This window comes from Scyliorhinus canicula, chromosome 10, assembly GCF_902713615.1.
Source record: "Scyliorhinus canicula chromosome 10, sScyCan1.1, whole genome shotgun sequence".
Classification (NCBI taxonomy): domain Eukaryota; kingdom Metazoa; phylum Chordata; class Chondrichthyes; order Carcharhiniformes; family Scyliorhinidae; genus Scyliorhinus; species Scyliorhinus canicula.
Genome location: NC_052155.1, coordinates 862,503 through 885,015, shown reverse-complemented (window position 1 = coordinate 885,015; position 22,513 = coordinate 862,503). Strand labels below are relative to the sequence as shown.

General features: G+C 56.6%; 1 protein-coding gene across 1 annotated transcript in view; it reads left to right on the top strand.

Annotated features, from left to right (window-relative positions):
• LOC119972892 (dynein regulatory complex protein 11-like) overlaps positions 1 to 8,715 on the top strand; it is a 78,136-nt gene extending 69,421 nt beyond the window's left edge. Inside the window, exon 6 of the mRNA XM_038810436.1 lies at positions 8,638 to 8,715. Coding sequence (XP_038666364.1) covers positions 8,638 to 8,715 — 78 coding nt within the window. The remainder of the gene's footprint in view (positions 1 to 8,637) is intronic.
• The last annotated feature ends 13,798 nt before the right edge of the window (positions 8,716 to 22,513 follow it).

Genomic DNA, 22,513 nt, shown 5'->3' with positions numbered 1-22,513 from the left:
CTTTTACATCCCCCTCTATCCCGCCTGAAACATCTAAATCCTGGAACGTTTAGCTGCCAATCCTGTCCTTCCCTCAACCAGGTCTCTGTAATGGCAACAACATCATAGTTCCAAGTACTAATCCAAGCTCTACGTTCATCTGCCTTTCCTGTTATGCTTCTTGCATTGAAACATGTGCACTTCAGGCCACCATTCCCGCTGTGTTCAGCAACATCTCCCTGTCTGCTCTGCCTCAGAGCCATACTGTCCCTATTCCCTAGTTCTCCCTCAATGCTTTCACCTTCTGACCTATTGCTCCGGTACCCACCCCCCTGCCATACTAGTTTAAACCCTCCCGTGTGACACCAGCAAACCTCGTGGCCAGGATATTTATGCCTCTCCAGTTTAGATGCAACCTGCCCTTCTTATACAGGTCACACCTGCCCCGGAAGAGCTCCCAGTGGTCCAGATAACTGAAAAGCTCCCTCCTACACCAGCTGTTTAGCTGCTCTATCTTCCTATTTCTAACCTCACTGGCACGTGGCACAGGGAGTAATCCGGAGATTACAACCCTAGAGGTCCTGTCTTTTAACTTTCTGCCTCGCTCCCTGAACTCCTGCTGCAGGACCTCATGCCCCTTCCTGCCTATGTCGTTAGTACCAATATGTACAATGACCTCTGCCTGTTTGCCCTCCCCCTTCAGGATGCCCACTACCCGTTCGGAGACATCCTGGACCCTGGCACCAGGGAGGCAACATACCATCCTGGAGTCTCTTTCACATCCACAGAAGTGCCTATCTGTGCCCCTGACTATAGAGTCCCCTATGACTATTGCTCTTCTGCGCTTTGACCCTCCCTGGCTGAACATCAGAGCCAGCCGTGGTGCCACTGCTCTGGCTGCTGCTGTTTTCCCTGATAGGCTATCCCCCCCCCGACAGTATCCAAAGGGGTAAACCTGTTCGAGAGGGGGACAACCACAGGGGATTCCTGCACTGACTGCCTGCCCCTTCTGATGGTCACCCATCTCTCTGCCTGCACCTTGGGTGTGACCATATTTATATAACTGCTATCTATGACGCTTTCCACCACCTGCACGCTCCCTCAGTGCATCCAACTGCTGCTCCAACCGAACCACACGGTCTGTGAGGAGCTCCAGTTGGGTTCACTTTCTGCAGATGAAGCCATCCGGGACACTGGAAGCCTCCCGGACCTCCCACATCTCACAGTCAGAGCACTGCACCCCAGTCAATTAATTAGTAAATTAAATTTAAAAGTTTTTTAAAAAGTTACTGTTCACTATATGCTTGCTAGCACTAGATTTCTACTATAAATGTGAAAGCTGAATACAGTGCTCTCCGATCTCTGGCTTAGATACCCCTCTCAATTATAATTAAATAATTATGTTTAATTAGTTTAACAATGCTTAATTTTTAAATTTAGTGTAGCTTCCCAACCAGCCAATCAGGTCACAGCTTTACTGTGATGTCACTTCAGTACCCCCCCCCCCCCCCACACACAATTTGAAAGGGTAATAAAAATAAATAAAAATCACTTACCTTCCCAGGTTCTCAGATCTCTCTGGTTCTCTCCCTGCAGATTAAAAGTTACAGGCCAGAAGAAAGAGAGAGAACCAAACAGTCGGGGAAAAGCACCTTCTCCCGCTCTGCACCGAATTACCAAGTTCCATATTCCCGCTCTAGATGTGCTTCACTCCGACTGTGTCTCCTTGACTTGCGCAAAGCTTGTATATCACAAACAACAGTGGTCCCAGCACTGGTCACAGTTCTCAATTTTGAGAAACTCCCTTCTACCACTACTCTCTGTCTCCTGTTGCCCAGCCAGTTCTTTATCCATCTAGCTAGTACACCCTGGGCCCCATGAGAATTCACTTTCTCCATCAGCCTACCATGGGGAACCTTATCAAATGCCTTACTGAAGCCCTTCCCTCATCAATCAACTTTGTCACTTCCTCAAAGAATTCTATTAAGTTGGTAAGACATGACCTTCCTGCACAAAACCATGCTGCCTATCACTGATAAGCCCATTTTCTTCCAAATGGGAATAGATTCTATCCCTCAGTATCTTCTCCAGCAGCTTCCTTGCCACTGACGTCAAGCTCACAGGTCTGTAATTCCCTGGATTATCCCTGCTACCCTTCTTAAACAAAGGGTCAACATTAGCAATTCTCCAGTCCTCCGGGACCTCACCCGTGCTCAAGGATGCTGCAAAGATATCTGTTAAGGCCCCAGCTATTTCCTCTCTTAACCTGGGATAGAACCCATCCGGTCCTGGGGACTTGTCCACCTTAATGCCTTTTAGAATACCCAACACATCCTCCCTCCTTATGCCGACTTGACCTGGAGTAATCAAACATCCATCCCTAGCCTCAACATCAGTCAGGTCCCTCTCCTCGGTGAATACCGATGCAAAGTACTCGTTAAGAATCTCACCCATTTTCTCTGACTCCAGGCATAACTTTCCTCCTTTGCCCTTAAGTGGGCCAATCCTTTCTCTAGTTACCCTCTTGCTCCTTATATATGAACAAAAGGCTTTGGGATCTTCCTTAACCCTGTTTGCTAAAGATATTTCATGACCCCTTTTAGCCCTCTTGATTCCTCGTTTGATATTGGTCCTACATTCCCGAAATTCTCCCAAAGCTTCGACTGTCTTCTGTTACCTAGACCTTATGTATGCTTCCTTTTTCCTCTTAGCTAGTCTCAAAATTTCACCCGTCATCCATGGTTCTCTAATCTTGCCATTTCTATCCCTCACTTTCACAGGGACATGTCTGTCCTGCACTCTAATCAACCTTTCCTTAAAAGACTTCCACATTTCAAATGTGGATTTACCCTTAAACAGCTGCTCCCAATCCACATTCCCTTGCTCCTGCCGAATTTTGTTATACTCTGCCTTTCCCCAATTTAGCACTCTTCCTTTCGGACCCCTCTTGTCCTTGTCCATGAGTATTCTAAAACTTACTGAATTGTGATCGCTATTCCCAAAGTAATCACCGACTGAAACATCAACCACCTGGCCGGGATCATTCCCCAATAGCAGGTCCAGTATGGCTCCTTCCCGAGTTGGGAATTTACATACTGATTCACCAGATTCTCTATCTCATTCCTGTACTCTGTCTCATCATTGTTTGAAATCCGACCCACTACGGTGGTGTCATCAGCAAATTTGAAAATCGAGTTGGAGGGGAATTTGGCCACACAGTCATAGGTGTATAAGGAGTATAGTAGGGGGCTGAGGTCACAGCCTTGTGGGGCACCGGTGTTGAGGATGATCGTGGAGGAGGTGTTGTTGCCTATCCTTACTGATTGTGGCCTGTGGGTTAGAAAGTTCATGATCCAGTTGCAGAGGGAGGAGCCGAGGCCAAGACCACGGAGTTTGGAGATGAGTTTCGTAGGAATGATCGTGTTGAAGGCTGAGCTGTAGTCAATAAATAGGAGTTTGACATGGGTGACTTTGTTATCTAGGTGTTCCAGTGTTGAGTGCAGGGCCATGGAGATGGACCTGTTGCAGCGGTAGGCGAACTGTAGTGGATCAAGGCAATCCGGGAGGCTGGAATTGATTCGTGCCGTGACTAACCTTTCAAAGCACTTCATGATGATGGATGTCAGAGCCACTGGACGATAGTCATTAAGGCACGCTGCCTGGCTTTTCTTTGGTACAGGGATGATGGTCGTCTTCTTGAAGCAGATAGGGACCTCAGATTGTGCAAAGAGAGGTTGAAGATATCTGTGAATACCCCCGCCAGCTGATCAATCGTGAAACCGGCGAATTCAGCACCGTTTCTCATTGGAATCGATAGTGTTCCACGTGGTGCCGGTGCTAGCCCCTGAGCAGTAGCGGAATCAGTACAAGTGTGGCGCCAGTTTTGCTGTCGTGAAAATCCATGAATTCTGCATCAGCATCAACACTTAGTCTCAGAAATGGAGAATACCCCCATCATCTCTCCTTACCGCAGCAACTGGCTCCTTAACTAATAATGCAATGCCTCCTCCTCTTTTACCCCCTCCTCTGTCTCGCCTGAAGATTCTGTATCCCGGGGTGTTGAGCTGCCAATCCTGCCCCTCCCTCAACCATGTCTCTGTGATGGCTATTATATCACAATTACACATGTCAATCTTCACCCTTAACTCATCCGTTTTACCTGTAATATTCCTGGCATTAAAGTAGAGGCCATCCAGCCTTGTCTTACCTCCTTGAAACTTGCTACAGCTTTATTCCCCCTGACCTGATTGTTTTTCTGTGTTACGCGGTATCCCTATTCTGCAAACATTCTGTGCCCCTCACCCTGCCAAATTAGTTTAAACTCCCAACAGCACTAGCAAACCCGCCAGCAAGGATGTTAGTCCTGCTCTGGTTCAGGTGCAGACCGTCCCGCTTGTACAGGTCCCACCTACCCCAGAAACGGTCCCAGTGATCCAGGAATCTAAAACCCTCCCTCCTGCACCAACTCTTAAGCCACACGTTCATCTGTGCTATTCATCTATCCCTGTACTCACTAGCACATGGCACTGGGAGTAATCCAGAGATTACAACCCGAGAGATCCTGCCTTTAGTCTACTGCCTAACATCCTGAATTCTTGATGCAAGAACTGAACCCTCTTTCTACCGATGTCGTTGGTACCAACATGCCATGCCTCTGCCTTATCACCCTCCCCCTTCAGGATGCCCTGCAGCCGTTCAGTGACATCCCGGATCCTGGCACCAGGGAGGCAACACACCATCCTGGAGTCATGGTGAAGACCACAGTTGCAGCTGTCTGTTCCCTTGACCATAGAATTCCCTATTGCTCTTTCTCCCTTGCCTCCCTACCTCCCTCTCCTGTACAGACAGGGTGCTTGCTGTTCCAGAGGCTTGCCTTATTCCACACTCCCTGGAGGAATCATCAGCCTCCAAAACAGAATGCTACTTTGTGAGCAGGACCCCAGGGGACACTTGAACTACCCATCTGTTTCCTTTGGATTGCCTGGTGGTCACCCATTCCCTTCCTTCCTCCAGCCCCTTCAGCTGCAGTGTGACCACCACTCTAAACGTGCTATCCACGATGCTCTCCAACCCGTGGATGCTCCACAGTATCCTCCAGCTCTGAAACCCGACCTTCCAGGAGCTCCAGCTGGACACACTTCCTGCACACATGCTGGTCCCGGGGACTGGCAGTATTCCTGGATTCCCACATGGTCCAAGAGGACCATACCATGGCTTTCAGCTTGTCCTGCTTGGTAAATGTGTGGCATCCAGCCAGGTTAGCGCGGAAACCTTCGGTACCCAACATGCACAGTAGCATGGTGGGCAGCAGGGTAGCATGGTGGGGCAGCATGGTAGCATGGTGGGGCAGCACGGTAGCATGGTGGGGCAGCACGGTAGCATGGTGGGGCAGCACGGTAGCATGGTGGGGCAGCAGGGTAGCATGGTGGGGCAGCACGGTAGCATGGTGGGGCAGCACGGTAGCATAGTGGGGCAGCACAGTAGCATGGTGGGGCAGCACAGTAGCATGGTGGGGCAGCGCGGTAGCATGGTGGGGCAGCATGGTAGCATGGTGGGGCAGCACGGTAGCATGGTGGGGCAGCAGGGTAGCATGGTGGGGCAGCACGGTAGCATTGTGGGGCAGCACGGTAGCATGGTGGGGGCAGCACGGTAGCATTGTGGGGCAGCACAGTAGCATGGTGGGGCAGCACGGTAGCATGGTGGGGCAGCATGGTAGCATGGCGGGGGCAGCACGGTAGCATGGTGGGGAAGCACGGTAGCATGGTGGGGGCAGCACAGTAGCATGGTGGGCAGCACGGTAGCATGGTGGGGGGCAGCACGGTAGCATTGTGGGGCAGCACAGTAGCATTGTGGGGCAGCACAGTAGCATTGTGGGGCAGCACAGTAGCATGGTGGGGCAGCGCGGTAGCATGGTGGGGCAGCATGGTAGCATGGTGGGGGCAGCACGGTAGCATTGTGGGGCAGCACGGTAGCATGGTGGGGAAGCACAGTAGCATGGTGGGGCAGCGCGGGTAGCATGGTGGGGCAGCACGGTAGCATGGTGGGGCAGCACGGTAGCATGGTGGGGGCAGCACGGTAGCATTGTGGGGCAGCACGGTAGCATGGTGGGGCAGCACGGTAGCATGGTGGGGGCAGCACGGTAGCATTGTGGGGCAGCACGGTAGCATGGTGGGCAGCACGGTAGCATGGTGGGGCAGCGCGGTAGCATGGTGGGGCAGCACGGTAGCATGGTGGGGGCAGCACGGTAGCATTGTGGGGCAGCACGGTAGCATGGTGGGCAGCACGGTAGCATGGTGGGGCAGCACGGTAGCATGGTGGGGGCAGCACGGTAGTATTGTGGGGCAGCACAGTAGCATGGTGGGGCAGCACGGTAGCATGGTGGGGCAGCATGGTAGCATGGTGGGGGCAGCACGGTAGCATGGTGGGGAAGCACGGTAGCATGGTGGGCAGCACGGTAGCATGGTGGGGCAGTACGGTAGCATGGTGGGGCAGCACGGTAGCATGGTGGGCAGCACGGTAGCATGGTGGGGCAGCACGGTAGCATGGTGGGCAGCACGGTAGCATGGTGGGGCAGCACGGTAGCATGGTGGGGGCAGCACGGTAGCATGGTGGGGCAGCACGGTAGCATGGTGGGGCAGCACGGTAGCATGGTGGTTAGCATAAATGCTTCACAGCTCCAGGGTCCCAGGTTCAATTCCCGGCTTGGGTCACTGTCTGTGCGGAGTCTGCACGTCCTCCCCGTGTCTGCGTGGCTTTCCTCCGGGTGCTCCGGTTTCCTCCCACAGTCCAAAGATGTGCGGGTTAGGTGGATTGGCCATGCTAAATTGCCCGTAGTGTCCTAAAAAAAGTAAGGTTAGGGGGGGATTCTTGGGTTACGGGTATAGGGTGGATACGTGGGTTTGAGTAGGGTGATCATTGCTCGGCACAACATCGAGGGCCGAAGGGCCTGTTCTGTGCTGTACTGTTCTATGTTCCATGTTCTATGGGGTGGGAAACTCTAGTCTCCGCAAAGGCAGACTGACTTGTCGGGCTTTAGTACTGGGACTACTGGCGCAGCCCTTTCCGCCTCTTAGAGGATTGTGAGTATTTGGAACTCCTTGCTATCATGATCCCAGACCACACCCTAACAGGAGCTAGGATACTGGACAGAAACCTCAATATCTTATTTTAATTGTGTAAGACTGTGAGGAAAGGATACCTCGCTCCGGGAGAGATTCCACAAAGAAATAGGGATATGGTATATCAAAACAAACTTTATTACCGACACAGTATTAAAATCTTTAACATACGCTCAAAAATAGCTTGCAATTATTCCTTAAAACAATGCTAATCAACACAGTGAATAATTCTTAACTGCTATCTTTATTCCCACTTAAACAAGAAAATAGACCATCTCAGCTCCCAATCCACTGTAAATAGCAATGCCACAGAGGAATACTTGGATGTCGTCAAAAACTGTTTTCAACTTGCTCATTTCTTCTATTTCCAATTCCTTCAATTCTATTTCTTTTTGTTTATTTTTTTCCTGCATTTATATTGCTTAATTTATGAACATAGAACATATAGTGCAGAAGGAGGCCATTCGGCCCATCGAGTCCTCACCAACCCACTTAAGCCCTCAGTTCCACCCTATCCCCGTAACCCAATAACCCCTCCTCACCTTTTTCATTGATTAACATAGAATTTACAGTGCAGAAGGAGGCCATTCGGCCCATCGAGTCTGCACCGGCTCTTGGAAAGAGCACCCTACCCAAGGTCAACACCTCCACCCTATCCCCGTAACCCAGTAACCCCACCCAACACTAAGGGCAATTTTGGACACTAAGGGCAATTTATCATGGCCAATCCACCTAACCTGCACATCTTTGGGCTGTTGGAGGAAACCGGAGCACCCGGAGGAAACCCATGCAGACATGGGGAGAACGTGCAGACTCCGCACAGACAGTGACCCAGCGGGGAATCGAACCTGGGACCCTGGCGCTGTGAAGCCACAGTGCTAACCACTTGTGCAACCGTGCTGCCCACAATTTATAATTGAATTCCAGCTAATTCTAATGATTCAGGCTGTGTTTGTGGCAAATTTAAATGTTGACCTTTGTTTGCAATAACTCCACCTTTCTCAGCCTTTCAGATAAGGTTAACTGCAACATCTCTGCCAAACCCATAAGTTTTGTTTTAGCCTCCCTCTGTAAACCATGCGGAGGAATCGCTTCCACAACCAAGAACATTTTTGCAACTAAAAGTGCCTTCTCAAGTCACTCTTTATTTAAACTTCAAAACATAATACAGAGCAACCATTGCCCACATGCTCACTGACTTTAAATTCAATAATCCCAAAGCAAACAAAGAATTCTATTTTAAAATCTTGGACAAGCCTCCAATTTTATTACAATCCCAGACCAGACCCCAGCGGTGGCTCGGATATTTGACCCCAATATTTTATTTTAATTGTGTAAGACTGTGAGGAAAGACTCTCCAGGAGAGATTCCACAAAGAAATATGGATATGGTAAATTAAAACTAACTTTATGACCAACACAGTATTAAAATCTTTAACATCACCCAAGAAAATAGCTCATAATTACTCCTTGAACAATACTACTCAACACAGTGAATCCAAACCCTTAACTGCTATCTTTATTCCCACTGAACCAACTAGAAAATAGACCTCAGCTCTCCATCTTCCTTAATTATCGATAGCAAAGAGGAATACTTGCCTTACAGAGTTATTCTTTGAGAAAGAGATCTCTTGACATCACGGGCAGCATTGTGGATAGCACAGTTGCTTCACAGTTCTAGTGTCCCAGGTTCGATTCCCGGCTTGGGTCACTGTCTGTGTGGAGTCTGCACGTTCTCCCCGTGTGTGCGTGGATTTCCTCCGGGTGCTCCGGTTTCCTCCCACAGTCCAAAGATGTACAGGTTAGGTGGATTGGCCATTCTAAATTACCCTTAGTATCCAAAGAGGTTAGGTTGGGTTACGGGGATAAAGGGGATAAAGTGGAGATGTGGGGCTCAAGTAGGGTCTCTTTCCAAGGGCTGGTGCAGATCCGATGGGCTGAATGGCCTCCTTCTTCAGCACATTCTATTATTCTATGACACTGTTTTACAGAACAGCCTTTACGATGGTTAATTGTACCTCAGGCTCCTGAAAGCTTTGTTGTCTTTCAAACCAAGATTCTTTTAAAAACATGACAGCAGCAGTCAAACACACTCTACCCCAGGGTTTGAACCCTTACTGCAACAAATAATTATAATACCTTATCTCTGAACTTTCTACATTCATCATTCTTGCTCCCTGTGGGGGCGAGATAGTGAACGTGAGGACTGTCAGATCAGCAATGATCCTATCGAATAAGGGAGCAGGTCAAGGGGCCAAGTGGCCTACTCTTTGATTGGATTGGATTGGATTGGATTTGTTTATTGTCACGTGTATCGAGGGACAGTGAAAAGTATTTTTCTGCAAGCAGCTCAACAGATCATTCAGTACATAGGAAGAAAAGGGAATTAAACAAAATTCAAGAAAATACATGAGAATACATAATAGGGCAACACAAGATACACAATGTAACTACATAAGCACCGGCATCGGATGAAGCATACAGGGTGTAGTGTTAATGAGGACAGTCAATAGGAGCGTCATTTAGGAGTCTGGTGACAGTGGGGAAGAAGCTGTTTTTGAGTCTGTTCGTGCGTGTTCTCAGACTTCTGTATCTCCTGCCCGATGGAAGAAGTTGGAAAAGTGAGTAAGCCGGGTGGGAGGGATCCTTATTTATGCTGCCCGCTTTCCCCCGGCAGCGGGAGGTGTAGATGGAATCAATGGATGGGAGGCAGGTTCGTGTGATGGACTGGGCAGTATTCACGACTCTCTGAAGTTCCTTGCGGTCCTGGGCCGAGCAGTTGCCATACCAGGCTGTGATGCAGCCCGATAGGATGCTTTCTATAGTGCATCTGTAAAAGTCGGTAAGGGTTAATGTGGACATGACGAATTTCCTTAGTTTCCTGAGGAAGTATAGGTGCTGCTGTGCTTTCTCGGTGGTAGCGTTGACGTGGGTGGACCAGGACAGATTTTTGGTGATGTGCACCCCTAGGAATTTGAAACTGCTAACCATCTCCACCTCGGCCCCGTTGATGCTGGCAGGGGTGTGTACGTACTTTGCTTCCTGAAGTCAATGACCAGCTCTTTACTTTTGCTGGCATTGAGGGAGAGATTGTTGTCGTTACACCACTCCACTAGGTTCTCTATCTCCCTCCTGTATTCTGACTCATTGTTGTTTGAGATCTGGCCCACTATGGTCGTATCGTCAGCAAACTTGTAGATGGAGTTGGAACCAAGTTTTGCCACGCAGTCATGTGTGTACAGGGAGTAGAGTAGGGGGCTAAGTACGCAGCCTTGCGGGGCACCGGTATTGAGGACTATTGTGGAGGAGGTGTTGGTGTTCATTCTTACTGATTGTGGTCTGTTGGTCAGAAAGTCGAGGATCCAGTTGCAGAGTGGAGAGCCAAGTCCTAGGTTTTGGAGCTTTGATATGAGCTTGGCTGGGATTATGGTGTTGAAGGCGGAGCTGTAGTCAATAAATAGGAGTCTGATGTAGGAGTCCTTGTTTTCGAGATGCTCTAGGGATGAGTGTAGGGCCAGGGAAATGGCGTCTGATGTGGACCGGTTGCGACGGTATGCGAATTGAAGTGGGTCAAGGTGTTCCGGGAGTATGGAGGTGATGCACTTCATGATCAGCCTCTCGAAGCACTTCATTACAACTGACGTCAGGGCCATCGGGCGGTAGTCATTGAGGCATGTTGCCTGGTTCTTCTTTGGTACCGGTATGATGGTGGTCTTCTTGAAGCAGGTGGGGACCTCGGAGTGGAGTAGGGATAGGTTAAGATGTCTGTGAATACCTCTGCCAGCTGGTCTGCGCAGGCTCTGAGTGCACGACCAGGGATCCCGTCCGGGCCCATCGCCTTCCGTGGGTTCACTTTCAGGAAGGCCGATCTGACTTCGGAAACTGTGATGGTGGGTATGGGTGAATTATGGGCTGCTGGGGCACTCGACAGCGGATTGTTGGTTACCTGCTCAAACCGAGCATAGAATGCATTAAGTTCATCGGGGAGGGGTGCGCTGCTGCCAGAGATACTGCTCGGCTTCGCTTTGTAGCCCGTTATGTTGCTTAGTCCTTGCCACAACCGCCGAGAGTCTGTCTGTGACTCTAGCTTAGTTTGATATTCTCTCTTGGCATCTCGGATGGCTTTGCAGAGGTCGTACCTGGATTTCATGTATAGGACAGGGTCGTCTGCCTTGAACGCCTCAGATCTGTCCTTCAGTAGGGAGTCAATCTCGCGGTTGAGCCATGGTTTCTGGTTGGGGAACGTACGTACTGCTTTCTTTGGCACGCAGTCGTCCACACATTTGCTGATGAAGTCTGTGACAGTGGTGACATACTCATTTAAGTTAGTCGCTGAGTTCTTAAATATGGACCAGTCCACTGTCTCTAAGCAGCCACGTAAGAGCTCTTCTGTCTCCTCGGACCAGCACTGCACAACCTTCTTAGCTGGATTCTCCCGCTTGAGTTTCTGCTTGTAAGCCGGGAGAAGGAGCACAGTCTATGGTCTGATTTCCCAAAGTGCGGTCGGGGGATGGAACGGTAGGCGCCCTTGATTTTTGAGTAGCAGTGGTCAAGAGTGTTATCGCCCCTGGTGGTACTGGAGATGTGCTGGTGAAATTTTGGCAGCACACTCTTGAGGTTGGCCTTGTTGAAGTCTCCGGCCACGATGAACAAGGCCTCCGGATGTTCTGTTTCATAGTTGTATATAACTGTGTATAGTACGTCCAGCACCTTCTTCGTTTGTGCCTGGGGTGGGATGTAGGCCGCTGTGATAATGGCTGAAGTGAACTCACGTGGAAGATAGTATGGGCGGCACTTTACGGTCAGCTATTCCAGGTCTGGGGAGCAGTAGGTCGCCAGGGTCGCCACATCCAAGCACCAGGAGGAGTTGATGAGGAGGCAAACCCCTCCACCTTTCGCTCCTCTTTTCATGTTCATATTCTCTCTCTCTTTCCCTCTCTCTCCATCCTCTTTTTCTCTCTCCCGGCAGATCTATCGCCTCCACCTCTCTCTGTGATTACTCCCTCTCTACCCCAAACTCTCTCTCTCACACCTTTCCTGTTCACACTCTCTGTGTTGATAGGATATTAATGATATTGTTCAGATGCACGAGAGAGACGGATGGGTCACTGGGGGAGGGTCACACAGCCGAGTTCGATAGTCCCACTGCTCTAACTCTCAGATAATAACCAAGAAATCCATTTGTGATAGTTACACTGTGGGACTTCCATTTAAAACACTCTCCCCTCTCTCTCACTCCCCTTCTCTTTCACTCCCCTTCTCTCTCACTCCCCTTCTCTCTCTCACTCCCTCCATCTCTCTCTCACTCCCCTTCTCTCTCACTCCCCTTCTCTCTCTCACTCCCTCCATCACTCTCTCACTCCCCTTCTCTCTCTCACTCCCCTTCTCTCTCTCACTCCCTCCATCTCTCTCACTCCCCTTCTCTCTCTCACTCCCCTTCTCTCTCTCACTCCCCTTCTCTCTCTCACTCCCCTTCTCTCTCTCATTCCCCTTCTCTCTCTCACTCCCCTTCTCTCTCTCACTCCCCTTCTCTCTCTCACTCCCTCCATCTCTCTCTCACTCCCCGTCTCTCTCTCTCACTCCCCTTCTCTCTCTCACTCCCTCCATCTCTCTCTCTCACTCCCCGTCTCTCTCACTCCCCTTCTCTCTCTCACTCCCTCCACCACTCTCTCACTCCCTCCATCTCTCTCTCACTCCCCTTCTCTCTCTCACTCCCCTTCTCTCTCTCACTCCCTCCATCTCTCTCACTCCCCTTCTCTCTCTCACTCCCCTTCTCTCTCTCACTCCCTCCATCTCTCTCACTTCCCTTCTCTCTCTCACTCCCCTTCTCTCTCTCACTCCCCTTCTCTCTCTCACTCCCCTTCTCTCTCTCACTCACTCCATCTCTCTCACTCCCCTTCTCTCTCTCACTCCCCTTCTCTCTCTCACTCCCCTTCTCTCTCTCACTCCCTCCATCTCTCTCACTTCCCTTCTCTCTCTCACTCCCCTTCTCTCTCTCACTCCCCCTTCTCTCTCTCACTCTCCTTCTCTCTCTCACTCCCCTTCTCTCTCTCACTCCCCTTCTCTCTCTCACACCCCCTTCTCTCTCTCACTCCCCTTCTCTCTCTCTCCCCTTCTCTCTCTCTCACTCCCTCCCTCCATCTCTCTCTCACTCCCTCCATCTCTCTCTCACTCCCCTTCTCTCTCTCACTCCCCTTCTCTCTCTCACTCCCTCCATCTCTCTCACTCCCCTTCTCTCTCTCACTCCCCTTCTTTCTCTCACTCCCCTTCTCTCTCTCACTCCCCTTCTCTCTCTCATTCCCCTTCTCTCTCTCACTCCCCTTCTCTCTCTCACTCCCCTTCTCTCTCACTCCCTCCATCTCTCTTTCACTCCCTCCATCTCTCTCTCACTCCCCTTCTCTCTCTCACTCCCCTTCTCTCTCTCACTCCCCTTCTCTCTCTCACTCCCCTTCTCTCTCTCACTCCCCTTCTCTCTCTCACTCCCTCCATCTCTCTCTCACTCCCTCCATCTCTCTCTCACTCCCCTTCTCTCTCACTCCCCTTCTCTCTCTCACTCCCCTCTCTCACTCCCCTTCTCTCTCTCACTCCCCATCTCTCTCACTCCCCTTCTCTCTGTCACTCCCTTTCTCTCTCACTCCCTCCATCAATCTCACTCCCTCCATCTCTCTCACTCCCCTTCTCTCTCTCACTCCCCTTCTCTCTCTCACTCCCTCCATCTCTCTCACTTCCCTTCTCTCTCTCTCACTCCCCTTCTCTCTCTCACTCTCCTTCTCTCTCTCACTCCCCTTCTCTCTCTCACTCCCCTTCTCTCTCTCACTCCCCTTCTCTCTCTCACTCCCCCTTCTCTCTCTCACTCCCCTTCTCTCTCTCTCCCCTTCTCTCTCTCACTCCCTCCATCTCTCTCTCACTCCCTCCATCTCTCTCTCACTCCCCTTCTCTCTCTCACTCCCCTTCTCTCTCTCACTCCCTCCATCTCTCTCACTCCCCTTCTCTCTCTCACTCCCCTTCTCTCTCTCACTCCCCTTCTCTCTCTCACTCCCCTTCTCTCTCTCATTCCCCTTCTCTCTCTCACTCCCCTTCTCTCTCTCACTCCCCTTCTCTCTCACTCCCTCCATCTCTCTTTCACTCCCTCCATCTCTCTCTCACTCCCCTTCTCTCTCTCACTCCCCCTTCTCTCTCTCACTCTCCTTCTCTCTCTCACTCCCCTTCTCTCTCTCACTCCCCTTCTCTCTCTCACTCCCCTTCTCTCTCTCACTCCCCTTCTCTCTCACTCCCTCCATCTCTCACAGCCCCTCCATCTCTCTCTCACTCCCCTTCTCTCTCACTCCCTCCATCTCTCACACTCCCTCCATCTCTCTCTCACTCCCCTTCTCTCTCTCACTCCCCTTCTCTCTCTCACTCCCCTTCTCTCTCTCACTCTCTCCATCTCTCTCACTCCCTCCATCTCTCTCCCTCCCTCCATCTCTCTCTCACTCCCCTTCTCTCTCTCACTCCCCTTCTCTCTCTCACTCCCCTTCTCTCTCTCACTCTCCTTCTCTCTCACTCCCTCCATCTCTCTCTCCACTTCTCTCTCTCTCCCCTTCTCTCTCACTCCCCTTCTCTCTCACTCCCTCCATCTCACTCCCTTTCTCTCTCTCCCTCCCTCAGGTTGCAAAGCTGCTCCAGCCGTCTGTTGTGTGGATTGATGACGCTGAGAAAACATTTCTAAAGAAAGTACCAAAAGGAGAAAAGGCGGTGAGTGGGATAATAATAATAATCTTTATTGTCACAAGTAGGCTGACATTAACGCTGCAATGAAGTTACTGTGAAAAGCCCCTAGTCGCCACACTCCGGCGCCTGTTTGGGTACACAGAGGGAGAATTCAGAATGGCCAATTCACTGAAGTGTGAGGTGATGCATTTTGGTGGAAGAACGTGGAGAGAATATAAAACACGGAGTAAAATTGTTAATGGGAGCAGGAACAGAGGGAGCTGGGTCTATCTGTGCAGAGATCATTGAAGGGGGAAGGACAAGCGGAGAGAGCAGTTATTGAAGCAGAGACTATTCTGGGATGTATCAACAGGGACACAGATTACAGCAACGAGGAGGTTATACTGAACTTATACAGACACTAGTGAATGAAAATCGCTTATTGTCACGAGTAGGCTTCAATTAAGTTACTGTGAAAAGCCCCTAGTCGCCACATTCCGGCGCCTGTCCGGCGAGGCTGGTACGGGAATCGAACCGTGCTGCTGGCCTGCTTGGTCTGCTTTAAAAGCCAGCGATTTAGCCCAGTGAGCTAAACCAGCCCCTGGTTAGTCCCCAGCTGGAATATTTGGCACAGTTCTGGGAGCCACACTATGGGAGGGAAGGGGTGGGTGGGGGATGGGGGGAGGGTGCGGTGTGCGGTAGGGTATAGGGTGGGGGGAAGGGTGCAGGGTGGGTTGGGTGGGGGGTAGGTTGCAGGTTGGGTGGGGTGGGGGGGCAGGGTGCAGGGTGGGGGGATGGTGCTGGGTGGGGGGGTGGGGGGGAGGGTATAGGGTGGGGAGGATGGGGGAGGGTATAGGGTGGGGGGGGTGGGGGGAGGGTATAGGGTGGGGGTGTGGGGGGGAGGGTATAGAGTGGGGGGGATGGGGGGGTATAGGGTGGGGGGGTGGGGGGGGTACGGTATGGGGGGAGGGTGCAGGGTGGGGGGTGGGGGGGTACGGTATGAGGGGAGGGTGCGGGGTGGGGGGGGTGGGGGGGTACGGTATGGGGGGGATGGTATAGGGTGGGGGGTACGGTATGGGGGGTGGGGGGGGTACGGTATGGGGGTGGGGGGGTACGGTATGGGTGGGGTGTGGGGGGTACGGTATGGGGGGGAGGGTATAGGGTGGGAGGGGTGGGGGGGGTACGGTATGGAGGGAGGGTGCAGGGTGGGGGGTGGGGGGGTATAGGGTGGGAGGGGCCTGTTGTGATGAGGTGTAAATGTGAATTGTCACTAACTCAGCTGTTCTGAAGCAGATGGAGCCGAAACGTTTGAAGAAAGATTTGCCAAAGGTTCTGAAACAGTTAAAAGCCGAGGACCGGGTCCTATTGGTTGGAACATCCAGCTGTCCATTTGATGCGGAATTGAAACCACTCTTTAAGGTTTATGATCGAATCCTGTTGATCCCACGAGCTGACTATGCTTCACGTTACAGTGAGTTCCAAATCACTCTGTGTCTCCATTCTCAATGTCAACAGGTCAATGGAAACTTTAACATGATTCACAGGATCTCTTTGTAACCACACCCTGGGCTAGGGCGTGGTCAACCCCAGCCACACCCTGGGCTAGGGCGCGGTCAACCCCAGCCACACCCTGGGCTAGGGCGCGGTCAACCCCAGCCACACCCTGGGCTAGGGCGCGGCAAACCCCAGCCACACCCTGGGCTAGGGCGCGGCAAACCCCAGCCACACCCTGGGCTAGGGCGTGGTCAACCCCAGCCACACCCTGGGCTAGGGCGCGGCAAACCCCAGCCACACCCTGGGCTAGGGCGCGGCAAACCCCAGCCACACCCTGGGCTAGGGCGTGGCAAACCCCAGCCACACCCTGGGCTAGGGCGCGGCAAACCCCAGCCACACCCTGGGCTAGGGCGCGGCAAACCCCAGCCACACCCTGGGCTAGGGCGCGGCAAACCCCAGCCACACCCTGGGCTAGGGCGCGGCAAACCCCAGCCACACCCTGGGCTAGGGCGCGGCAAACCCCAGCCACACCCTGGGCTAGGGCGCGGCAAACCCCAGCCACACCCTGGGCTAGGGCGCGGCAAACCCCAGCCACACCCTGGGCTAGGGCGCGGCAAACCCCAGCCACACCCTGGGCTAGGGCGCGGCAAACCCCAGCCACACCCTGGGCTAGGGCGCGGCAAACCCCAGCCACACCCTGGGCTAGGGCGCGGCAAACCCCAGCCACACCCTGGGCTAGGGCGCGGCAAACCCCAGCCACACCCTGGGCTAGGGCGCGGCAAACCCCAGCCACACCCTGGGCTAGGGCGCGGCAAACCCCAGCCACACCTTGGGCTAGGGCGTGGTCAACCCCAGCCACACCCATCCCACAGTCACATGACAAGTGAATGAACCAATCATTCTGATCAAAATACCCAAAGGCTTCGGCTCCCGGCTGTCCAGTAATTACAGTCACCAGGTTTGTAAATTTACTGTTTAGCCCAGTTGGCTGAGCAGCAGAGCAAAGCCAGCAGGGTGAAGGCAGCAGGGCAGCAGGGCGAAGCCAGCAGGGTGAAGGCAGCAGGGCGAAGCCAGCAGGGCGAAGGCAGCAGGGCGAAGGCAGCAGGGCGAAGGCAGCAGGGTGAAGCCAGCAGGGTGAAGCCAGCAGGGCGAAGGCAGCAGGGTGAAGGCAGCAGGGCGAAGGCAGCAGGGCGATGCCAGCAGGGCGAAGCCAGCAGGGTGAAGCCAGCAGGGTGAAGGCAGCAGGGCGAAGGCAGCAGGGTGAAGGCAGCAGGGTGAAGCCAGCAGGGCAGCAGGGCGAAGGCAGCAGGGTGAAGCCAGCAGGGCAGCAGGGCGAAGGCAGCAGGGTGAAGGCAGCAGGGCGAAGCCAGCAGGGCGAAGCCAGCAGGGCGAAGCCAGCAGGGTGAAGGCAGCAGGGCGAAGCCAGCAGGGCGAAGGCAGCAGGGTGAAGGCAGCAGGGTGAAGGCAGCAGGGCGAAGGCAGCAGGGTGAAGCCAGCAGGGCGAAGCCAGCAGGGTGAAGGCAGCAGGGCGAAGCCAGCAGGGCAGCAGGGCGAAGGCAGCAGGGCGAAGCCAGCAGGGCGAAGGCAGCAGGGTGAAGGCAGCAGGGCGAAGGCAGCAGGGTGAAGCCAGCAGGGCGAAGCCAGCAGGGTGAAGGCAGCAGGGCGAAGCCAGCAGGGCAGCAGGGCGAAGGCAGCAGGGCGAAGCCAGCAGGGCGAAGGCAGCAGGGTGAAGGCAGCAGGGCAGCAGGGCGAAGGCAGCAGGGTGAAGGCAGCAGGGCGAAGGCAGCAGGGTGAAGGCAGCAGGGCGAAGGCAGCAGGGCGAAGCCAGCAGGGCGAAGCCAGCAGGGTGAAGCCAGCAGGGCGAAGCCAGCAGGGCGAAGGCAGCAGGGTGAAGCCAGCAGGGCGAAGGCAGCAGGGCGAAGGCAGCAGGGTGAAGGCAGCAGGGTGAAGCCAGCAGGGCGAAGCCAGCAGGGTGAAGCCAGCAGGGTGAAGGCAGCAGGGCGAAGCCAGCAGGGTGAAGGCAGCAGGGTGAAGCCAGCAGGGTGAAGCCAGCAGAGGGAAGGCAGCAGGGTGAAGGCAGCAGGGTGAAGGCAGCAGGGTGAAGCCAGCAGGGTGAAGGCAGCAGGGCGAAGCCAGCAGGGTGAAGCCAGCAGGGTGAAGGCAGCAGGGTGAAGCCAGCAGGGCAGCAGGGCGAAGGCAGCAGGGTGAAGGCAGCAGGGCGAAGGCAGCAGGGCGAAGGCAGCAGGGTGAAGGCAGCAGGGTGAAGCCAGCAGGGTGAAGCCAGCAGGGCGAAGCCAGCAGGGCGAAGGCAGCAGGGTGAAGGCAGCAGGGCGAAGCCAGCAGGGTGAAGCCAGCAGGGCGAAGGCAGCAGGGCAGCAGGGTGAAGGCAGCAGGGTGAAGGCAGCAGGGCGAAGCCAGCAGGGCGAAGGCAGCAGGGCGAAGGCAGCAGGGCGAAGGCAGCAGGGCGATGCCAGCAGGGCGAAGGCAGCAGGGTGAAGCCAGCAGGGCGAAGGCAGCAGGGCGAAGGCAGCAGGGTGAAGGCAGCAGGGTGAAGCCAGCAGGGCGAAGCCAGCAGGGTGAAGCCAGCAGGGCGAAGGCAGCAGAGCGAAGCCAGCAGGGTGAAGCCAGCAGGGTGAAGGCAGCAGGGCGAAGCCAGCAGGGTGAAGGCAGCAGGGCGAAGGCAGCAGGGCGAAGGCAGCAGGGTGAAGGCAGCAGGGCGAAGGCAGCAGGGCGAAGGCAGCAGGGTGAAGGCAGCAGGGTGAAGGCAGCAGGGCGAAGGCAGCAGGGCGAAGGCAGCAGGGCGAAGGCAGCAGGGTGAAGGCAGCAGGGCGAAGGCAGCAGGGCGAAGGCAGCAGGGCGAAGGCAGCAGGGCGAAGGCAGCAGAGGGAAGGCAGCAGAGGGAAGGCAGCAGAGGGAAGGCAGCAGGGTGAAGGCAGCAGGGTGAAGGCAGCAGAGCGAAGGCAGCAGGGCGAAGCCAGCAGGGCAGCAGGGTGAAGGCAGCAGGGCGAAGGCAGCAGGGCGAAGGCAGCAGGGCGAAGGCAGCAGGGTGAAGGCAGCAGGGCAGCAGGGCGAAGGCAGCAGGGCGAAGCAGCAGGGCGAAGGCAGCAGGGCGAAGGCAGCAGGGCGAAGGCAGCAGGGCGAAGGCAGCAGGGTGAAGGCAGCAGGGCGAAGGCAGCAGGGCGAAGGCAGCAGGGCGAAGGCAGCAGGGCGAAGCCAGCAGGGCGAAGGCAGCAGGGCGAAGGCAGCAGGGCGAAGGCAGCAGGGCGAAGGCAGCAGGGCGAAGGCAGCAGGGTGAAGGCAGCAGGGCGAAGGCAGCAGGGCGAAGGCAGCAGGGTGAAGGCAGCAGGGCGAAGGCAGCAGGGCGAAGGCAGCAGGATGAAGGCAGCAGGGCGAAGGCAGCAGGGCGAAGGCAGCAGGGCGAAGGCAGCAGGGTGAAGGCAGCAGGGCGAAGCCAGCAGGGTGAAGGCAGCAGGGCGAAGGCAGCAGAGAGAAGGCAGCAGGGCAGCAGGGCGAAGGCAGCAGGGTGAAGCCAGCAGGGTGAAGCCAGCAGGGTGAAGGCAGCAGGGCGAAGGCAGCAGGACGAAGGCAGCAGGGTGAAGGCAGCAGAGCGAAGCCAGCAGAGGTGATGCTGTTACCATGAAGGCCCCACCCCCTCAACCCTGCCCCTTGCCTGAGGTGTGGTGACCCTCAGGTTAAATCACCACCAGCCAGCTCTCCCCCCTCAGAGGCAAACGCAGCCTGTGGCTCTCCCCCTCCCCCTCCCCCTCGCTGCCTCTCCCTCACTGCCTCTCCCTCGCTGCCTGCCCCTCGCTGCCTGCCCCTCGCTGCCTGCCCCTCGCTGCCTGCCCCTCACTGCCTGCCCCTCGCTGCCTGCCCCTCGCTGCCTGCCCCTCGCTGCCTGCCCCTCGCTGCCTCTCCCTCGCTGCCTGCCCCTCGCTGCCTCTCCCTCGCTCCCTCTCCCTCGCTCCCTCTCCCTCGCTGCCTGCCCCTCGCTCCCTCTCCCTCACTGCCTGCCCCTCGCTGCCTCCCCCTCGCTGCCTCTCCCTCGCTGCCTCTCCCTCGCTGCCTGCCCCTCGCTGCCTCTCCCTCGCTGCCTGCCCCTCGCTGCCTCTCCCTCGCTGCCTCTCCCTCGCTCCCTCTCCCTCGCTGCCTCTCCCTCACTGCCTGCCCCTCGCTGCCTGCCCCTCGCTGCCTGCCCCTCGCTGCCTCTCCCTCGCTGCCTGCCCCTCGCTGCCTGCCCCTCGCTGCCTCTCCCTCGCTGCCTCTCCCTCGCTCCCTCTCCCTCGCTGCCTCTCCCTCACTGCCTGCCCCTCGCTGCCTGTCCCTCGCTGCCTGCCCCTCGCTGCCTCTCCCTCGCTGCCTCTCCCTCGCTCCCTCTCCCTCGCTGCCTCTCCCTCACTGCCTGCCCCTCGCTGCCTGCCCCTCGCTGCCTCTCCCTCGCTGCCTCTCCCTCGCTGCCTGCCCCTCGCTGCCTGCCCCTCGCTGCCTCTCCCTCGCTGCCTCTCCCTCGCTGCCTGCCCCTCGCTGCCTGCCCCTCGCTGCCTGCCCCTCGCTGCCTCCCCCTCGCTGCCTGCCCCTCGCTGCCTGCCCCTCGCTGCCTCTCCCTCGCTGCCTCTCCCTCGCTGCCTCCCCCTCGCTGCCTCCCCCTCGCTGCCTCTCCCTCGCTGCCTGCCCCTCGCTGCCTCTCCCTCGCTGCCTCTCCCTCGCTGCCTCTCCCTCGCTGCCTGCCCCTCGCTGCCTGCCCCTCGCTGCCTGCCCCTCGCTGCCTGCCCCTCGCTGCCTGCCCCTCGCTGCCTGTCCCTCGCTGCCTGCCCCTCGCTGCCTCTCCCTCGCTGCCTCTCCCTCGCTGCCTGCCCCTCGCTGCCTCTCCCTCGCTGCCTGCCCCTCGCTGCCTCTCCCTCGCTGCCTGCCCCTCGCTGCCTGCCCCTCGCTGCCTGCCCCTCGCTGCCTGCCCCTCGCTGCCTGCCCCTCGCTGCCTCTCCCTCGCTGCCTGCCCCTCGCTGCCTGCCCCTCGCTGCCTGCCCCTCGCTGCCTGCCCCTCGCTGCCTCTCCCTCTCCCCCTCCCCCTCGCTGCCTGCCCCTCGCTGCCTGCCCCTCGCTGCCTCTCCCTCTCCCCCTCCCCCTCGCTGCCTGCCCCTCGCTGCCTGCCCCTCGCTGCCTGCCCCTCGCTGCCTGCCCCTCGCTGCCTGCCCCTCGCTGCCTGCCCCTCGCTGCCTCTCCCTCGCTGCCTGCCCCTCGCTGCCTGCCCCTCGCTGCCTGCCCCTCGCTGCCTGCCCCTCGCTGCCTCTCCCTCGCTGCCTGCCCCTCGCTGCCTCTCCCTCTCCCCCTCCCCCTCGCTGCCTGCCCCTCGCTGCCTGCCCCTCGCTGCCTGCCCCTCGCTGCCTGCCCCTCACTGCCTGCCCCTCGCTGCCTGCCCCTCGCTGCCTCTCCCTCGCTGCCTGCCCCTCGCTGCCTCTCCCTCGCTGCCTGCCCCTCGCTGCCTGCCCCTCGCTGCCTCTCCCTCTCCCCCTCCCCCTCGCTGCCTGCCCCTCGCTGCCTGCCCCTCGCTGCCTGCCCCTCGCTGCCTGCCCCTCGCTGCCTCTCCCTCGCTGCCTGCCCCTCGCTGCCTGCCCCTCGCTGCCTCTCCCTCTCCCCCTCCCCCTCGCTGCCTGCCCCTCGCTGCCTCTCCCTCGCTGCCTGCCCCTCGCTGCCTCTCCCTCGCTGCCTCTCCCTCGCTGCCTGCCCCTCGCTGCCTGCCCCTCGCTGCCTCTCCCTCGCTGCCTGCCCCTCGCTGCCTGCCCCTCGCTGCCTGCCCCTCGCTGCCTGCCCCTCGCTGCCTGCCCCTCGCTGCCTCTCCCTCGCTGCCTCTCCCTCGCTGCCTGCCCCTCGCTGCCTGCCCCTCGCTGCCTCTCCCTCGCTGCCTGCCCCTCCCTGCCTGCCCCTCGCTGCCTGCCCCTCGCTGCCTGCCCCTCGCTGCCTGCCCCTCGCTGCCTCTCCCTCGCTGCCTGCCCCTCGCTGCCTGCCCCTCGCTGCCTCTCCCTCGCTGCCTGCCCCTCGCTGCCTCTCCCTCGCTGCCTGCCCCTCGCTGCCTGCCCCTCGCTGCCTGCCCCTCGCTGCCTGCCCCTCCCTGCCTGCCCCTCGCTGCCTGCCCCTCGCTGCCTGCCCCTCGCTGCCTGCCCCTCGCTGCCTGCCCCTCGCTGCCTGCCCCTCGCTGCCTCTCCCTCGCTGCCTGCCCCTCGCTGCCTGCCCCTCGCT